At 38.9% G+C, this 20,196-nt stretch overlaps 2 protein-coding genes across 5 annotated transcripts in view; one reads left to right on the forward strand and one right to left on the reverse strand.

The window, feature by feature from the left end:
• Positions 1–2,294, reverse strand: part of LOC125041856 (tyrosine-protein phosphatase non-receptor type 11-like) — a 122,360-nt gene extending 120,066 nt beyond the window's left edge. Inside the window, exon 1 of the mRNA XM_047637215.1 lies at positions 2,142–2,294. Coding sequence (XP_047493171.1) covers positions 2,142–2,155 — 14 coding nt within the window. The 5' untranslated portion in view covers positions 2,156–2,294. The remainder of the gene's footprint in view (positions 1–2,141) is intronic.
• A 138-nt stretch (positions 2,295–2,432) lies between these two features.
• Positions 2,433–18,151, forward strand: LOC125041857. Of its 4 annotated transcripts, none has more exons than XM_047637218.1 (6): positions 2,433–2,958; positions 9,081–9,615; positions 9,763–9,854; positions 10,516–10,584; positions 13,835–14,084; positions 16,893–18,151. In XM_047637218.1, exons 1-6 carry the CDS (start codon positions 2,923–2,925, stop codon positions 17,786–17,788), a joined length of 1,878 nt encoding a protein of 625 aa, XP_047493174.1. In that variant the 5' UTR covers positions 2,433–2,922; the 3' UTR covers positions 17,789–18,151. The 4 variants fall into 4 exon arrangements, with proteins under 4 accessions (XP_047493174.1, XP_047493177.1, XP_047493175.1 ...); XM_047637221.1 differs by having other exon boundaries at positions 9,451–9,615; XM_047637219.1 differs by having other exon boundaries at positions 9,458–9,615.
• Positions 18,152–20,196: the final 2,045 nt, after the last annotated feature.

Here is a 20,196-nt window from a genome sequence, read left to right on the forward strand (position 1 = left end):
GTAGATTGATATTTATTTGTCAATGAGAATTGTCAAATGATATCAAAGAATATGATTTTTGGAAATAATAATAGGGATGGCCATTATGTATACAATACTTCCATATCATAATAATCTACAATAGTAACAATATGCCTGAAAATAATATATTCTGAGTCCTCTTTCTACTGTAATTTATAAATATGTATATAACTATAGAATCATCCAAAATTTTAACAAGGATGTGCATGGGATCAACTTTAATAATATACAAAAAGTACTTACATAACTAAATATTTATCATATATGTTATCTAAATGTAACTCTATCTATAAAAATCAAAGTAAAAGTACCTTATGAGTGCAAATGGAACCTCCTATGCTTGTCCCCATTTATCTTGCAAAACTCCATATTCTCATTTCTTTTGTAGGCCCTCCTCTGCCAGTTGTATTTTCCTGACTCTTTTCTTGTGAATTAGATTTAGGAATTGTGAAGTACTGATTCTAGTATACAATATGGAATATTTCACCCAGCCAAATCATAGATCTCTTCCTCCTCCCTTATTCCCATTCTATATAACAGGGATATATCAAGGTACATCATCATCTATTCATTAAACATAAATCTAGACACCTGTAAATTAATCTAAATACACACATTATTTTATGTAATCATAAATAATTTTATGTTTTATTTACATATTCATAATAATCTTTCCTATTTTCATTCATATACTTCTGGTAAATGAAATACTGGTGGATTGTAACAACAAAAATTGGGATTATAAATTACTTTAAACAACTATTTATTATTTATAACAAAATAGATATAGATACATCAAACCTTGATAACATAGGTTAATTCATAATAAAGGTCTTTATTGCCAATCTATCCAAGCTGTTATTCAGTTACCATTATATAACTACAGCAGTTTTGATGGATTTTTTTTGTTTCACACAGCCATTCAACCTTTCAATTGTTTCAAATATTCAGATGTAATATGTGTGAATTTCTTATTATTTTTCACCACAAATTATATAAATAAAAATATTCTAACTTGGGGGCTTTGGTCCCAGATCCCCATCTGATAGCTGCATTTCCCTATCAGGGGCTCAGCCCCTGGACATTCACCCAACTGCAATGGAATTACTCTTCGCATGGTATTTGTTGCAAAATATATTCTTCACTTATAACATTATTTTTTGCCTAAGTAGATTATTTCATGTATTAGTGAGCTTTTCTCTCTGATTATTATAATGCCATTCCATTTTCCAGTAAATGTATATCACAGTACTACATGTTGCATAACTTTCTTATTACCAACTTGGGAAGGTACTACCACAGATGAAAAGTGTCTTATTTTCCGTTATTCGGTCCACTGCAGGCAAATTATACCTCATATTATATGGCTTCTGGGAAGAGAAACTATATTGATCAAAAATAACTAACTCCACCTGAACCCTACAGTACCAAAATATGCATAGGTGGTTTGGCCTTTGCCAGAATGGCTTCACAAACACAGCAAGTCCCAGTGGAAGTGGACAGAACAAAGTCAATATCGGCATGAGTTGCAATTTCTTTTGAATGCCATTGCAATTATATGCAATTACCAGTGACCACTCAATGTGACAATTGTATGTGGATACCGATAACACTCACATAGCCAGAATTCTTAATGTAGCATTTTCTGCAAGTTGACACAAAGAGCTAATAAAAGGAGGGACAAGGTGGGTCTTGCCCCTCTCTCGGGAATAAATAAAAGATCCGTGAGGTTAGGTTTGGATTTTGGGTTGGCATGACACCCTGGTTTCGGGACTTTGTCTCTCGAGTGTCCCTCTTGGTAGCAAATACCTTGTCAGTTTATTGAAAGTAAAGTAATTCCGAAAATGCATTCTTAATCCTAATCCTTTCCACAAAAGGGATGCTAAAATAGAAATTAAAGAGAAGAAATATGTGAGAAGGAATTGGTAATTGGAGAACGCGAATACATATGAAATATAATGCGGCAATAAGGAAAATAACGACATAAAACCAAACCTAAAAAGAGAAAGAGAAACGAAGGAAAAGATATAGAAAAGGGGCAAGGAAAAGGTAAGGGTGAAAAGGCAAAAACAATCCACTATTAAAAAAAAACAAGAGAATAGAGACAAATGCTGAATTACCTCCTCGAGCTCATCGTGATATCATGGATTTGAGAAGATCTGTGTTCTTCTTGAGCTTCCTGACCTTTCTTGCGGCGAATTCACTTTCCTTGAGGCCCAATCAAAAGAAGGACAACAAACAAACAAACACCAACAAACACTAGTGACATCTATTCTCCAAGCAAAATATCGACAATGAAGATTGATACGAAACAAATAAATTTATCTAATATCTTTTAAAATTATTATAATATAAATAAATTGATTTTGCTATGAATCCGTTTTTTAAAGCTGAAAACGTGAGAAAACAGATATATTTTATATGCGCATTTTAACCTTCTTTTATTTTTTGATAATCGTCAGAACCACTTAATGGATGTATTCACTAACTTATTAAAGTTCAATTAAAGATAAAACAGAAGATAATAGGTGAAGATATTTTATCTGCATAGATTACTCCTTAAGAAAAAAAAAAACACAATTGAGTTTATGCTTCAAGCTGTCTCCCTTTCGTACAGCTCAAACACAACAATTAACTTTTCCAAGGCAGTAAAAAAAAAAAAAAAAAAACACACACACACAAAAAACAGATATTCTGTTAGAATTACTTAGAGTAACAAGGAATATTGGCGAAAGTAAATATGTGAGAAGAAAGAAGAAGAAGGAAATATATGTGCGACAAGGTTTTCCGTCGTTTCGCTTCCCAATCTTCACTTGTCTCGACTTTTGTTTACATGCACAGCTGAGGCACGAAGGCGGGGCAAGTGAATTCGTTTCCCTTCCTGATTCCTCATTTCCAGTCATGTTCGACGGGGAAGAAGATTTTTTTGATGATGATGTGAGTCGGTTAAAGATTTTCGATGCCAATAATGTTTGTTTCTGTTTTGTTCAGTTTGTATTATATATTTTGTCCAATATTTCAGTTGGTGATATAAGTATCCATTGGCCACTAAGTGTTTCTATGTTTTAATTACTTTACTACTGCTGCTGCTGCTACGCATGCATGCATATATACATATACATTACCCACACTACATACACACCAACACACCACCACTGCCACCACTACTACTACCACCACCACTACTACCACTACTACTACCACCACTACTACTACCACCATTACTACTACTACCACCATTACTAATACTACCACCATTACTAATACTACCACCATTACTACTACTACCACCATTACTACTACTACCACCACCACTACTACTACCACCATTACTACTACTACCACCACTACTACTACTACCACCACCACCACCACAACTACTACCACCATTACTACTACTACCACCATTACTACTACTACCACCATTACTACTACCACCACCACTACCACCACCACCACTACTACTACCAACACCACTACCACCACCACCACTACTACCACCACCACCACCATCACTACTACTACTATATATTTTGTCCAATATTCCAGTTGGTGATATAAGTATCCATTGGCCACTAAGTGTTTCTATGTTTTGATTACTTTACTACTGCTGCTGCTGCTACGCATGCATGCATATATACATATACATTACCCACACTACATACACACCAACACACCACCACTGCCACCACTACTACTACCACCACCACTACTACCACTACTACTACCACCACTACTACTACCACCATTACTACTACTACCACCACCACTACTACTACCACCATTACTACTACTACTACCACCACCACCACCACTACCACCACCACTACTACCACCATTACTACAACTACCACCATTACTACTACCACCACCACTACCGCCACCACCACTACTACTACCAACACCACTACCACCACCACTACCACCACCACTACTACCACCACCACCACTACTACCACCACCACCACTACTACCACCACCACCACTACTACCACCACCACCACACTACTACCACCACTACTACCACCACTACTACCACTACTACCACCACTACTACACCACCACTACTACACCACCACTACTACCACCACCACAACTACACCACCACACTATACCACCACACCTATTACCCACCACACACACCACTACTACCACCAGTACTATGTAAGACGTATTTCGACAATTCTCTTTACGTCAACCACCCACTATTAACCACCACTCTACACCCCCAACCACTATTACCACCACCATACTACCACCACCACCTACTACCACCACACCACTACTACACCACCACCACTAATTACACACCATACTACCACCACACACTACCACTACCCACCATACTACTCACCACCACCACTACTACCACCACACACTACTACCACCACCACCACTACACCACCACACCACTATACCACCACCACCATACACCCTCCCACCACTACCACCACCACTCCACCACACCCCATACTACCACACCAACTACCACACCACACATACACACCACACTACTCTACCACCACCATACTACACCAACTACACCACCACCTACACACCACACCACATACCACCACCACCACTACTCCACCAACTACTACCCCCACCTATACACCACCACCATCTACCACACCACTACTACCACCCCACACTATACACACACCCCACTACTACCCACCACTAACTCACCACCCACACTAACACCACACTACTACCACCACCAATACTAATACCACCACCTACTACCCCCACACCTACCACCACCACCCACACACACCACCACCACACCACCACCACACCCTCCACACACCCACTACTACCACCACCACTACTCACACACCACATACTACCACTACCACCACCACTACTACCACCTACCACCACACTACTACCACCCACCACCACTACCTTACCACACCACTACCACCACCACTACTACCACACCACTACCACCCACACCACATACACCACCACTATACCCAACCACTACTACCACCCACTCCACACCACTACCCAACCACCCACTACACACCACACTACTACCACACTACACCACTTACACCACCAACTACCACCACCACACTATACCACCACCACTACACTACACCACCACACTACACCACCACCATTTACCACACCACCACTACACTACCACACCACTACCACCACCACCACACTACCCACCACTACCACACCACCACCACTACCACCCACCACCATACACCCACACACTACACCACCAACACCACACACTACCACACCACTACTACCACCACCACTACTACCACACCACTACTACACACACCACCATATACCACCACCACCACATACTACCACCACCACACTACTACCCCACACTACTACCACACCACCACTACTACCACACACCACTACACCACCACTATACCACACCACTACTACCCACACCACTACTACCACCACTCACTACCACCACTACTACCACACCACACTACCACCACCACTACACACCACCCACTACACACCTACTACCACCATACTACCACCACCACACTATACCCACCACCACTACTACCACACACCACTACCACCACCACCACCACTACTACCACCACCATTACTACTACCACCACTACTACTACCACTACCACTACTACTAACACTATTACTACTACCACCACTACTACTACTACCACCACCACCACTACTACTAACACTATTACTACTACCACCATTACTACTACTACTACCACCATTACTACTACTACCACTACTACCACCACTACCACTACTACTACTACCACCACTACCACCACCACCACCACCAACACCACTACTACTACCACCACCATTACTACTACTACCACCATTACTACTATGACCACCATTACTACTACTACCACCATTACCACTACTACCACCACTACCACTACTACCACCACTACCACTACTACCACCACTACCACTACTACCACCACTACTACTACCACCACTACCACCACCACTACCACCACCACCACTACCCCCACTACCACCACCACTACCACAACCACCACCACCACCCCCACCACCTCTACCTCCACTACCACCACCACCACTACCACAACCACCACTACCACCCCCACCACCACTACCTCCACTACCACCACCACTACCACCACCACCACTACCCCCACCACCACCTCCACTACCACCACCACCACCACTACCCCCACTACCACCACCACCACCACCACTACCACCACTACCACAACCACTACTACCACCCCCACCACCACTACCTCCACTACCACCACCACCACCACCACCACCACCACTACCCCCACTACCACCACCACCACCACTACCCCCACTACCACCACCACCACCACTACCCCCACTACCACCACCACCACTACCTCCACTACCACCACCACCACCACCACTACCCCCACTACCACCACCACCACCACTACCTCCACTACCACCACCACCACTACTACCCCCACTACCACCACCACCCCTACCACCACCACCACCACTCATCTGACCCTTTCAGTTCACTTCCAGAAGTCATCCTGATATGGTCACCACCAGCCTCCAGCCCTCCTAAGGCTGGCTGGCCGGACACACGACACTGTGATCAGCTCAGCAATGTCTTGTGTGTTCCCTTACTGTGTTTTACTCTTCCTTAACCCATTCGTGATGGGCATGTCACGTATCCATGACATGCCTACTGTGAGTTTACTTGTTTAATTGTTTTTACACATAGATGGCTACACTTGTACTAAACACCAATTGGCCAATTACGAGTACTGCCTGTCTCGCCAGTCCCTTTTCTTTAATTTATGAAAAAAAAAAATTGGTATCTTATTTTGCTATTACTATTGTTTATAACATTATAGTAATTATAATGTTTATAATAAAAATACCACCATCCATATTCCTAGCACTAGTAAAAAATACATTTTCCCGCCAATTCAAGGAAAGGTGAATTTAGGTAAGGCAGAGCGATCTATGTGTAGAGACATTTCACAAAAATTATAAAAAATGAGCACAGCATTTTCCCCATTTTTTGTTCATTTTCCCCGTCGCGAATGGGTTAATAAAGGGTCAAGCCGTTATACAACTATAACTACCCCTGCTAGCCATTGTACTAAGGTCCTGAGACTGTTACAAGTACTACTACTACTACTACTACACTACTACTACTACTACTACTTCTACTACTACTACTACTACACTACTACTACTACACTACTACTACTACACTACTACTACTACTACTACTACTGCTGCTGCTGCTGCTGCTACTGCTACTGCTACTGCTACTGCTACTGCTACTGCTACTACTACTACTACTACTACTACTACTACTACTACTGCTGCTGCTGCTACTGCTACTACTACTACTGCTACTACTACTACTGCAACTACTACTGCTACTACTACTACTACTACTGCTACTACTGCTTCTACTGCTTCTACTACTACTTCTACTACTACTTCTACTACTACTTCTACTACTACTTCTACTACTACTTCTACTACTACTTCTACTACAATAAACCAGCAAGCCATCACCCATGGCCACCCCCATTATGTCACAGCAATGGGTGGTGTCGGTGGCCTGTCTTGCCTCCGATCATGAGACAGGTTTTGGGTATTGTGAGACTTCATGCTACACCAAAATTACCACTGGAAAAGTTGGCAAAAGTGTATGTCTCTATCTTGATACACCCTGCCAACCAATCAGAGCATGATATTTTTCAGATATATTTCATGTAGTCTCTGATATAGATTTATATTTTGATTAATTATGAATCGCTTCAAAGTTTCTAGAGATAAATTTTTAAAAATATAAAGGTGCATAAAATGTTTCTGTGCCTTTTATATGGGTGACATTTGAAGTCAATCATAAAGGTTGCTGGAATGACATGGTAAAATTTTCCAGTGTACCCAAGTCATATGATATAGTATTGACTTTAGTGGGATGAGTGTCTTCAAAATCATTCTTGTATCTTGATTAGTTAATATAATGCAATCAAGAAGTCAAGTAAATGTCTACAATCATTGAAATTGTCTGATTTGGACACAAAGCTCACGCACTGTGGATATGGTAAGATGAAAAAGTTTATGCAACTTCCACATTTCACATGAAGAATAATAGCCATCTTTTCAGACTTACAGCTTATGTGACACCTCTTATGTGACAGGAATTGAATAGGTGGTAAACATTTATCGAGTTGCCAGATGCATTCCTTTTACTTTGGTTATTTTCAAATTTGTACTTATATTGGGTATCTATTTCGCAGTACAACCCACCATAAGATCTCAAAAGCCATAAAAAAACTGTGTACCAGTCAAAAAATAACCAGTACAGTACAGCCAGCCATCAACCGCAGCCATTTCCATTAAGTCACAACAGTGCGCAGAGCTTAGGGTCTGTCTCACCTCTGGTCATGAGACAGATTTTTGGTGTCGTGAGACATTGTATGACACCCTAATTGCCAGCCATGCAGATCAAGTGAAAAAGACAAGGAACACCACCCTCCTTAATACACAAATCCATGTTAAGTTAAGGAAACTAGCACTGTACAGATGATTGTACTCAAACTTGTTCTCCCGTGAAACTATGAACATCTTTAAAAAAGATGGTTTAAAAAGGGTGGAAACAAGGAGAAGAGAGATAACAAAAGGGAATAAGAAAAAAGTATTAAAACCCAGTCTGCTATTGGAAAGAAAAAGAGTGCAATGAAAGGTCAGAAGTAATCACAACCTGACAACTTCATCTTTGACACTGGTTTAGAGAAAAGTAGTAACACTTAACATAGGAAATATGACACTGAGCAAAAAACAACTAGGTGTGACATACATCATTTCCAACATCATCATATTGTCATCACATTATCATTGTTGCCATCATCATCAAATTTAACTTAATCATTATCATATCCATGTCATTATCACCATCACCTCCACCCCATCTTCATCACCATCATCTTTTACTCTACCTCTTTCTTTATCCTCTTTTATTTACATTTAAATATTTAAATGGTATTTTTACTTAGTAAATCAACTATTTATTGTTTGTTCGACAGGATTTCTTGCAAGATGTGTTACAGATCGAGACAGCTGGAGGGAGCTTTAATACAAATGAGTCTGTATCTCAAAACTTGCCAAATGCAAGTTTTCAAGATAAGAAAGTTTGTGAAGAAGTTTTAAAAAAACAGTTTGTTCCACAAAAAAGTGTATGTGCCAGCAAGTATGTAACTGATGACAGTTTTGATTTTAGTGAGGATTTTCCTTTTGAACTGAGTAAAGAAGGTACTCTCAGTGGCCAACAATCGCAGGGTGATAACATGCCACCAGATTCTACTTGTACAGTGCCTCAACCATTCTCATCTACACAGCACATAGATGGAGATGGTAACTCTGTCAACTCAAATAAAATTAGTGATGGAAATGTAGATTTCAGATCAAAAATCCTCAAGTCACTGAATGTAACAAAGAAATATAATCCTTTGTCACAAGATAGCTTCAGAACCAAGGTTCTCCTGGAATCTGTGAAAAATAACAGCATGTCCACTTTGCGGCCAGAAAAGAGGAAGCTGCCACATGATGCATCTGGGAATGGTAAGACCTGTGCATCCCTTAGCAAAAAAGCTCACTATGGTGAAAATAATGAACTTACATTGGTGCCACAATCATCATTACCAGTGAATAATAACCAGAAAGCTATAGGGAAGAATTTGGCTTTATATTTCACACCCATCAAACCAGATACACCTAGCATCTGCACCATCAGGAGCCCTGGAGGACCACTGATCCAGAGAAGGAAGTTCCCAGGACCGGCAGGGATCTTACCTGACCTGGTAAGGTTTTGGCTACTTTGAGAATTGATATATACTTTATTTTAGTTGTGTTTAATTGTATATAAAATGCATACAATCTTCTTGAGCAGTGATACATTGTTACAACATATCCTAGATATTTAGCATTTATTTGTCCTCTTCCATATCCAGATGGTATTGTCTAAAGATGTAGGGAAATTGAGTGTAATCTGTGCATTTACTGAAACTTAGTAGATTGTGTATGTATACCTATTGAAATGCATGTTATTTGGTAAAAAATTAAGGTTAGAGAAAGATATTATCCCCAAAAAATTGTTTAAGGTTTGACCTGTTCAGATTAAGGTTTTAAGTTTTAATTTGTGTTCCACTGTTTGTATTCTGTTTTTGGTGAACTGTGAATCTATGTTGGGGAACTGGGGAACTGTGAATCTGTTTCCTGCTTGGAATAGGAAAGGATTTCTAGGATTTGGAGGGGGGGGGGGGAGATAACTAGTTGCACCTTCACTGATATGCTTTTAAATCACATGCATCCCCTATGTGATACACAATTTCATTATTTTCTAAAGAACATTTTTTGCAGTTTGCAGAGATCTTTTGTGTACAAGATGTTAGAGTTGGGATGAAAATGATAGCTTTACTGAGTATTAGTTCATTGATTTAAAACAAAAAAATCAATTTCAAGGGATCCAGTGCAACAGAATCTTCTGTACTAAAACTACAAGAGAAAGCTGCTCCAGTTCCTGTACCTCAGGTAAAAATTTTGTTGTTGTTGTTGTTACTTTCAAGGGGTATGCTGTTGATCTCCAGCTACATTAACTTCATTTTCACTCTTAAAAAAAAAAAAAAATCAGATTTTACTCATATATCATTTTTTGTAATGTTTTTGCAATGACCTTTGCATTATATATATATATATATATATATATATATATATATTAATAATATTAATTTTTTCTCACATTTCTGTGCATTCCTGTTGAGTATTTTATTCATAGAAATTGTAGTAAACTGTCCATTCTTTCCAACGAGACCTCTTTCAAGGAATTTGGGCTGATAACAACTGTTATTTTGATTTATAGTATTGAAAACAACTTTTTGAGAAATGAGGTCCTTTACCCTGACTTAACCCATTTGCCCCATGTGGCAATAATATATGCCATGCCCACTGTAATACACATTTATTTATTGTATTTACACATAGATGGCTCTACATGTTCTTAATCACCAAATAGCCAGTTATTAGAAACTACCTATCTCACCTGTTTACCCTTTTCTTTCACTTTAAGAAAGGGTCTTTTGTATCATTTCATTGTCTAAAATATTTTAATGACAAATTAATAATCATAACATCAATAACAATAATAACAGTATCGATAGCAATGGTATTAATTTTCCTGCCAATTCAAGAAATGGGGAAATCGGATCGGTAATTAGGGCCTACTGATAGACTCCTTGCCGGCTGAGCACATGTGGAGCCATCTGTATGTAACAAAATTCATCAAAAACTACAGGGGATAGATCATAAATCCGGGGTGAATGGGTTAAAAGTCAAGATCAAAACTTTATCAAAACTCTAAATTTATATTATAATATAAGCCAAATATGTAAGCATGTTTTCTGTTGCATTCTAAGTACTAATTAGGCATTTGTTCCCACCTTATAAAGGTAAGCCTACCATTCACTCGAGGGTGAGGGTATCAGAGACTTTAAATGTCTACTAAATAAAGTTGTGAGTAAACTACTCTTTTTGAACCCAGCACAGTGTTCTAAAATGGTCTGATGGGTAGGGAAATTCATGTGAAATTCCTTGTAACAATTGGTGGGGAGTGGCGAGGAATGGCATGGAGATGCAGGCAATTGCTCTCTTGTGAGAGGTGGCTCTTGGCAAGTAGTGGGAGCTTCCTCCACCCTCTCTTCTCTCTCCTTCACTTTTCTGGGAAGTCCTGATTGTGGTAGCCCTTCTTACATTCTTCAGTCTGTGTAGGTATAGTTTTCTATTTCAACCCATGTTGAAAAAGAAATTGTAAAAAAACCTTGTACAGGTAATTAAACTCAGAAAAACAATGCATGATTCATCAATTTCTGAGCCTTATGTGGCACTGAGTATATGCTACTCTGTTGGCAAAGGTATCTGTTGCCCTCGTCCCCTACCAGACATATGAGAATATAATATAAAACCGTATTTAGTGTATACTTCATGAAAATATATGCTAGGTAAATACTAATCCTCAATGGCAGTATTTCATAGTGTATAATGTTAACAGAAAAAAAGTCACTGCTCTGTGTGTTGCATGGTTTATAATTTAATTATACTTCTTTACTTTAAAATACAAACCCTCCAGTATGTCTTTCCCCCCAACTATAAAAGAGGCATTATTTTTCAAGTTTCATGTACGTAAATTTTGGTTGTCAGCCATTGAAGAATGTGCATATTTCACTGTTATATCAATGAATGATAACGGGGATACCTTGCCAATGAATATATAAACAAAACACATACCGAATGTATAGGTATATATTTTTAATCATATAAAGGATTTCTGTTTAATAAAAAGAATAGTGAAATATTTGTAAATATTATATATCATTTGTGCATCATTGCACAAACTTGTAACAAATTTACATTGCCAATTAAAAAGTAATGGTTCTTACTAAGGGAGTCTCATGGAGACAATACACTGGATATTTATATGAATAAATGCTCTAAAATTAAAATACTTGCAACACTTGTGGAACCTATTTGATGGCTGGGTACACATCAGCTGACAGCAATTTACAATTTTTTTCATATGCCTTGAAGGCATATTTACATTTTCATTTCTTTTCTTTTTTCTATTCATGATCTATTATAAATGGAACTCATTTAGCAGGTAGATATATAGAAACAGTGGCACCATTTTAGCATTCTGTTGCTTCAGTAACTCATTAAAATACATTACCAGTGTTGTAGAAAGCAGAGTGAAAGTAAAAATAGAAATATCTACACACATTACTAACCGGGAAAAACACTTTTATCACTCCTCAGTGCACTATCTCGAGACGATAGTTTATTGCACATTCTCTGAAATTAGTCTATTACCGATTGACCAGTTTTAATGGGACTTACATCATTTTAACCCAATCAATACGTATGGCAAGAATACGTGTCATGCCCACTGTAATACAAGTTTATTTATTGTATTACACATAGATGGTTCTACCAGTGCTTAGTCACCAAGGAGTTCGTTATTAGTCCTACCTATCTTACCTGTTTACCCTTTTCCTCGACTTTTGGAAAGGTTCTTTTGCATTATTTTATTGTCTTAAATGTTACTAAGATTTTAATTTAAATTTAATAATCATAACATCAATAACAATAACAGTATTAATTTCAATTGTATTAAAAGAAAAACAAATTTTCCTGTCAATTCAAAGACTAGGGAAATCAGGATTGGTAATTAGGGACTGATACACTCCTTTCCAGATGAGCACATGTGGAGCAATCTGTATGTAACAAAATTCACAAAAAATTACTGGGGACAGAACAGAAAACTGTGGTGGTTGGGTTAAAGAGCAAACACATTGAATTTTTTCAAATGATTAAGAATTTTCATGATATATAGAAAAATAGTCTTGACTAAATATATTAAAATTTAATCTCACTACTAAAAAGAAATCTTAACATCCATTCCATTGCAAAGTTTCCAGACTACATATGGTTTCTCTGGTAATGTTTTCATGGACCATAGTCATTTGGTTACATCTGTTTTATGTATTTTTGTTTTTCTGCAAACTTGTTTTTTTTGCGTGTGTTTTTCTGTAAATCATTGAGTTATGAATCTGAGATGTAGCAAGTGATATATTTGTAAAAGTAGAGATATGTCATGTATTGGTTTTATCCAGTAAATAAAGAAGTCAGCTATTTCCACAAACAGCCCCCTTAAACTTTGGGTTAATTTATCTTCCTTTTTGTATAGTAGAAGTAAGTTCTATTCCAATGATGATATTTTATTATATTTCAGGAAGTGGTGTGTTCGCAAAATTCTGCAAATGATTTTACCAGTGGCCCATGGCAGCAGATGTTAAATGACTTAGAATTAGACCAGAATAATCCCAAGTGCCCACTTGAAGTCTTCAACATTAAATGGGTTCTTCGAAGAGCAAGCTTGAGGGGCCAGGCTGCAGTGAGAAAAGTGCCCTTTTTAGCAGTTATGCTACGGAATCTAGATGTGACTCATGTTGATGCCCAAGCTTTGCTGAAAGACAAAACAGGTAGGTTCTTCATATTTTAATCTTCCAGTGTTATTTTTGTTGTTATTGTTGCTGTTATTAATATTATTATTATTATCATCATTATTGTTATTGTTATCATTATTATTATTATTATTATTGTTATTATCAGCATCATCATCATCAGCATCAGCATCACAATTTTACCTCACTTAAAACTATTCTCGCTTCCACATGTCTCCGTCCTTCTACTACCTCCACCTCTACAAACATCTTAAATACTCATTGTAGCCCAGCCAAATGGAACTGATTTTTCGTGAACCCCCCACCGCTCCTTACTCTGACAACACTCTCCTCTTCCAGTGTTACCTCCAAAACCAAGTAGGCAAAGTTTCCTTCTTTCAGCCACCCCAATCATTCCCGTCTTCTCACAGTTACATCCGAAACCCAAGCTAAAGCATTATCAACCCTGATAGACTTCACCAGAAAATCCATTCATGCCTAACCTCATCCTTGTGCCAGAACTGTCTCCATCTCCCTAACAAACTGCCCTGTCTGTGACAAAAATTGGTCAGATTTTGAAGAAGGCCTACACAATTGCCTCAGGGACTATGATGCAGTATCAAAATAATGCTATACCATTCCCCCCAGAGGCCACTGTAAAATTCCTACCAACATTGCTAAGATAACTTTCTGTTACATGACCTCCCAATAAATGTTTTTATTTGCAGAGAAGCCCTCCCAGTACAACCATATCAACCTCCCCCCTCCAGTATCAGTATTGTTGGTGTCTAGAGCATCCTGCCAAGCACTGCCATTCCACAGGGCAATGTCCTCTATGAGCCTAACCTGGTCATTATCAATCAAACTGCTCTGCACAGTCACACACATGTCAAATTAAATGCATTTTATAGGGGCTGCCCCACCTACAAGTTTTAGTCTGAGGTGGCAACTTGGCCTCACTCTGCATAAAACCAGACAGGAAGCATTTCAATGAGATTTTTATCATACTCCCTACACCAATAATGTAAATTTTCCCCTCCTTCTCTTTCTCTTACCACACACTCACCTCCACCTACCTCTGCCTCAGCTGCTCATATACCAGTCTCCTCCCCCCCCCCTCATAAGAAAACCTTTATATCTCAAAAATCTGCAACCAACTCCATTGCAGAAAATATATTTAAAACCATCTGCTCAAGTCCCAAATTGACACAGAAACCCCTCATCCACCCCCCCAATTTCACAACTCCCACCCCCTCCACACTCAGAGTGTTCTGCTCTGACACGTATTGTTATCACTCTTAGATTAACTTCATAATAGTTGTCCTACATTGGAATATTCATAGTTTCTGTTCTAACAGACCTGACCTTTGTCATATCCTTTCTTCCTATAACCCATCCATTATCTGCCCCCAAGAAACTTTTCTTATATCCTCCTATACCAATTCCCATACCATTTTGTCTCTTCCTCACACACTCCCTTTATGTCTTGCCTATATTTATCCACCTTATGTTATACCTCCCATTCAAACCAGTCCCTTGTACATATATTTGCATCTTTCTTCACAGCTGGATCACAGTCTACTACAAACACACACAAACACACACACACAGACGCACGCACGCACGCACGCACGCACGCACGCACGCACACACAAAACACACAAAACACACAACACACCACAACGCAACGCACGCACACAGCACAACGCACGCACACAATGCAACGCACGCACACAACACAAGGCACGCACACAACACAACACAACACACGCACACAACTCAACACATGCACACAACACAACAGACGCACACAACGCAACGCACGCACACAACACAACGCACACACACTACACAACGCACGCACACAACACAATGCACGCACACAACGCACGCACACAACACAACGCACGCACACAACGCAACAAAACACAACGCAACGCAACGCACGCACACAACACAACGCACGCACACAACACACGCACATAACACAACGCACGCACACAACACAAGGCACGCACACAACACAACGCACGCACTCAACACAACAGACGCACACAACGCAACGCACGCACACAACACAACGCACGTACACAACACAACAGACACCAAACGCAACGCACGCACACAGCACGCACACAATGCAACGCACGCACACAATGCAACGCACGCACACAATGCAACGCACGCACACAACACAACGCGCACACACAACACAACGCGCACACACAACACAACGCGCACACACAACACAACACAACGCACGCACGCACGCACACAACACAACGCACGCACACAACACAACGCACGCACACAACACAACACAAGTACACAACACAACGCACGCACACAACACAACACAACACAAGCACACAACACAACACACCCACAGAACACAACACAATACACACAGATCTTGATTTATTTTTATGAATTTTAAAACTACAATTATTTTGCTCTAGGGTATTTATTGTAGATGTCTTTAACATTTGTGAGTTTAAACAATACACTAGCAATTAACCTGATTTTCCAAATGCAAGAACTAATGTTACATGTCCATGTATCATATATTTATGTTTCTAGAAACATTTTAATTGTAACTCCTGTTTGATAGTATATTAAAAGAATTAATCATGACCTTTTTTATTTGCCAGTTTTAGTAGCATGCAAAATGTTTTACTGAACTTTATGGAACAGTTTAGTGGAAGAAGTATTGCAGAAAATGTACTGGTTCATACTAATTTGTCAGTTTGTTAACCTTACCAAAACTTAGGACATAATAAAATGTGTATTTGTTGTACATGCATTATCTGTAAAAGTGAAGTGAAATTTTTAACCTGTATTTTCCAGGTGAAATGAATGCCACAATTGCAAGTTCAGTGATGGAGGAGTATGGAGCTGTGCTACAAACCGGGTCTGTTCTGCTTCTGCGTGGGGTGACTGTTCTGTCTCCTGTTGGTGTAAGAACCACTTCAAGAGAACACCTACGGAAGCACTATCTCAATATTACCCTCAATACTGTTGTTACCATCTATACTCCAGATGATTCTGGAAATGTTGTCAGAACACTGATTAGTGAAGTAGACAAGAATGAGTTATATAATGAAGCAGCTGCTCCCAAAACTGCAGCCTGTTCAAGAGCAATTGTGGAGGAGGAAGAGGATGAAATAATGGATATGTCATTGAATAATAATCAATCCCTTTTTTCCATGAATGATTCTTTTGCTAGAAATTTGCTCCACCCCAATCAAGTGTCCTTAAATCAAAAACAGTTGCCAAATTATAGGTCTCCAAAAGTAGGTGGCAACAGCTCAGTTCAGAATTACAGTCCAAGAGTGCAGAGCAAGAATAATTTAACACTTACTGCCAGTGCAAATGGTCCGAAGTTGCAGTCTGGAGTCAGTTCGGTCCTGCCTGGCATTACAAATTCTCCCCAATCAAGGGGATTTCAATTCAGTCAGCCAAGAGTATCAGCTCCAATCATGAGCAGAAATTATACTGCTAGATCTGAAAGACCACAGCTAAGAGCACAACAACCTCAAAACACTAGTTCATCACAGAGCAAACCATTCTTTTCCTTTCGGCCAACAGGACAGCAGGATGCAACCACAGCATCTGGCAGAACAAGCAGTGGTCCCTGTGATTTTTTTCTTAATAGCAATATGCAGATACAGGAAACTGAAGAAAAGGAAGTTAGAGATCTGCTCAACAGTGTTGATGCTGAATCATTGTTTGGAGATTTTTGATCATATAGTATAAGGAGTTACTTGGTACTAGTATCTATTTTTTTGTCTAATTGTAAATTTTATATGTATTTTTTTTTTTTTTTTTTTTTTTTTTTTTTGTGAGTGTGTGCGTGTGTGCGTGTGTGCATCAGGAAATTATATAAAGGTACCTATTATGAATATGATGTTATTGCCAATTTTCTTGATATCTGATAAACAGGTAAACATTGGGTTAAATATTTTTGTATTTTTTATATTGAATATATGGATTACTGTGAGAAATTATATTTCATATGAATAATGTATATAGTTATTAGTATCTTTGACTATTGTAAGGTGTATGTGACAGCAAAATAGAAATATATAGAATGATTCCAAAGGGGATTCTGGAAGTTATTATCACAAATTGTGTCTTTATAGGAGAAGAGATTAATCAGGTTATAGAAGTTCAAGGTGAATGGTAAAATAGTATAACCAAAATTATATAATTAATGAAAAAAACAACAACAGTATACTAAATTATTGTGTATTTGTAGCATTATTTGCTCTGGTTATATTATATATATATATATATATATATACATTGATATATATTGATATATATATATATATTGATATATATATATATATATATTGATATATATATATTGATATATATATATATATATATATATATATATATATTGATATATATATATATTGATATATATATATATATATATATTGATATATATTGATTTATATATCAGTATATATATATGTATGTTTAAACATATATACATATATACATATATATTAATTTGTTATTATATAAAATATATAATTATATATATTTATATATAATATATATATGTGTATATATAATGTATATAATGTATATAATGTATATAATGTATATAATGTATATATATATATATATATATATATATATATGATATGTATATATATATAATATAGTATATATTTATTTATTTATTAATTATTATATAAAATATAAAATTATATACATTTATACCTACCCAATCCCTAGCCCGTTATTGTCATGGAGGGGCTTAGGAGGCGGAGACTGAGACCCAATGATGGGGACATACCCAACCTTGGGACTTCCTAAGATGTGAGAGCTGCGCTGAAAGGATGAAAGGCTGACTTTGTGCCAGTTCTGAACGGCCTGAGGGTGCCATGGGCATGGTATTCCCCTGCTTTATACCTAGCCCTTAGCTGGACTGTTTTTTCTCCCCAACATACTCCAGGCTTACCATGGCTAATAATGAAGATGTAATTCCCCTTTTAAGGGCAATAAGGCTTGCCCCTTCATCAAATAGCCCCAATAATTTAAACGCTGCCGATTCCCCGACCCCAGGCTCTCCTTTGACCACAGCTCCGAACACTACAACAACTACCCCCTCCTCAATGCCTACTAGTACAGTATCCACCCTAATCAACACTCAACCCCCAGGAGACATTTCTACTCTCCCAACATGCTCAACTTCAACACCTCTACCCCCACAACCTTCATCAACTACCCCATCCTCCCTTATTACTACCTTACAGCCTTATTGCCCACCTCCCCATAACGCTACCCCCCTCAACACTACTCCCTCCTCCACATGCCCCCGCCCTTCTACTACCCCCACCTCTACAAGAATCTTAAATACTCTATTTAGCCCAGCCAAATGGGACTAATTTTTCGTGATCCCTCCCACAGCTCCTTACTCTGACAACACCCTCCTCTTCCAGCAATGTCTCAAAAAACAAGTAGGCAAAGTCTCTTTCCGTAGCCGACCCGACCGCTTCCGTCTCGTCACAGTAACATCTGAAAACCAAGCTATAGCATTAGCAAATCTAACTGATCTATATGGCAATCCCATCCCTACAGAACCCCATCCAACCCTCAATACTTGCACCGAAACTGTTTCTATCTCCCCAGCAAATTGCCTAATCTATGACAAAGATTGGTCAGATTGTGGAGAAGACTTACTCGCCTGTCTCACGGACTATGAAGCGACATCAGTACAATGCTGCTCCATTCCTCCCAGAGGGCCCCCCCAATCCCTTGCCTGTTGTTGTCATGGGGGGGCTTAGGAGGAGGAGACTGGGACCCAATGCTGGGGAACTCCTCAACCTTGGGACTCAGCCTTCGACTCAACAAATTTTGCATGGTCTTTTTTTTTCCCCTACTTTTTCCTTTCTGTCCCTTCACCAACCCCTTCTACTATCCACTTCCTAAGGTGTGAGAGCTGTGCTGAAAGGATGAAAGGCTGACTTTGTGCCAGTCCTGAACGGCCTGAGGGAGCCATGGGCACGGTATTCCCCTGCTTTAGTTGTCTAGCCCTTACCCCTCGAGGGACCCTGAGGAGTGGACTGTTTCTCTCCCCAACATACTCCAGGCTTACCATGGCCAACAATGAAGATTTTATACCATTATTAGA

This window comes from Penaeus chinensis, chromosome 31 (genome assembly GCF_019202785.1).
Source record: "Penaeus chinensis breed Huanghai No. 1 chromosome 31, ASM1920278v2, whole genome shotgun sequence".
NCBI classification, from domain to species: domain Eukaryota; kingdom Metazoa; phylum Arthropoda; class Malacostraca; order Decapoda; family Penaeidae; genus Penaeus; species Penaeus chinensis.

Coding starts and splice junctions, on each gene's coding strand:
- LOC125041857 (XM_047637218.1), top strand. CDS start 2,923: ATGTTCGACGGGGAAGAAGATTTTTTTGATGATGAT. Junction 9,616..9,762: donor ACATGATGCATCTGGGAATG/GTAAGACCTGTG, acceptor CCATCAAACCAG/ATACACCTAGCATCTGCACC. Junction 10,585..13,834: donor CTCCAGTTCCTGTACCTCAG/GTAAAAATTTTG, acceptor ATTATATTTCAG/GAAGTGGTGTGTTCGCAAAA.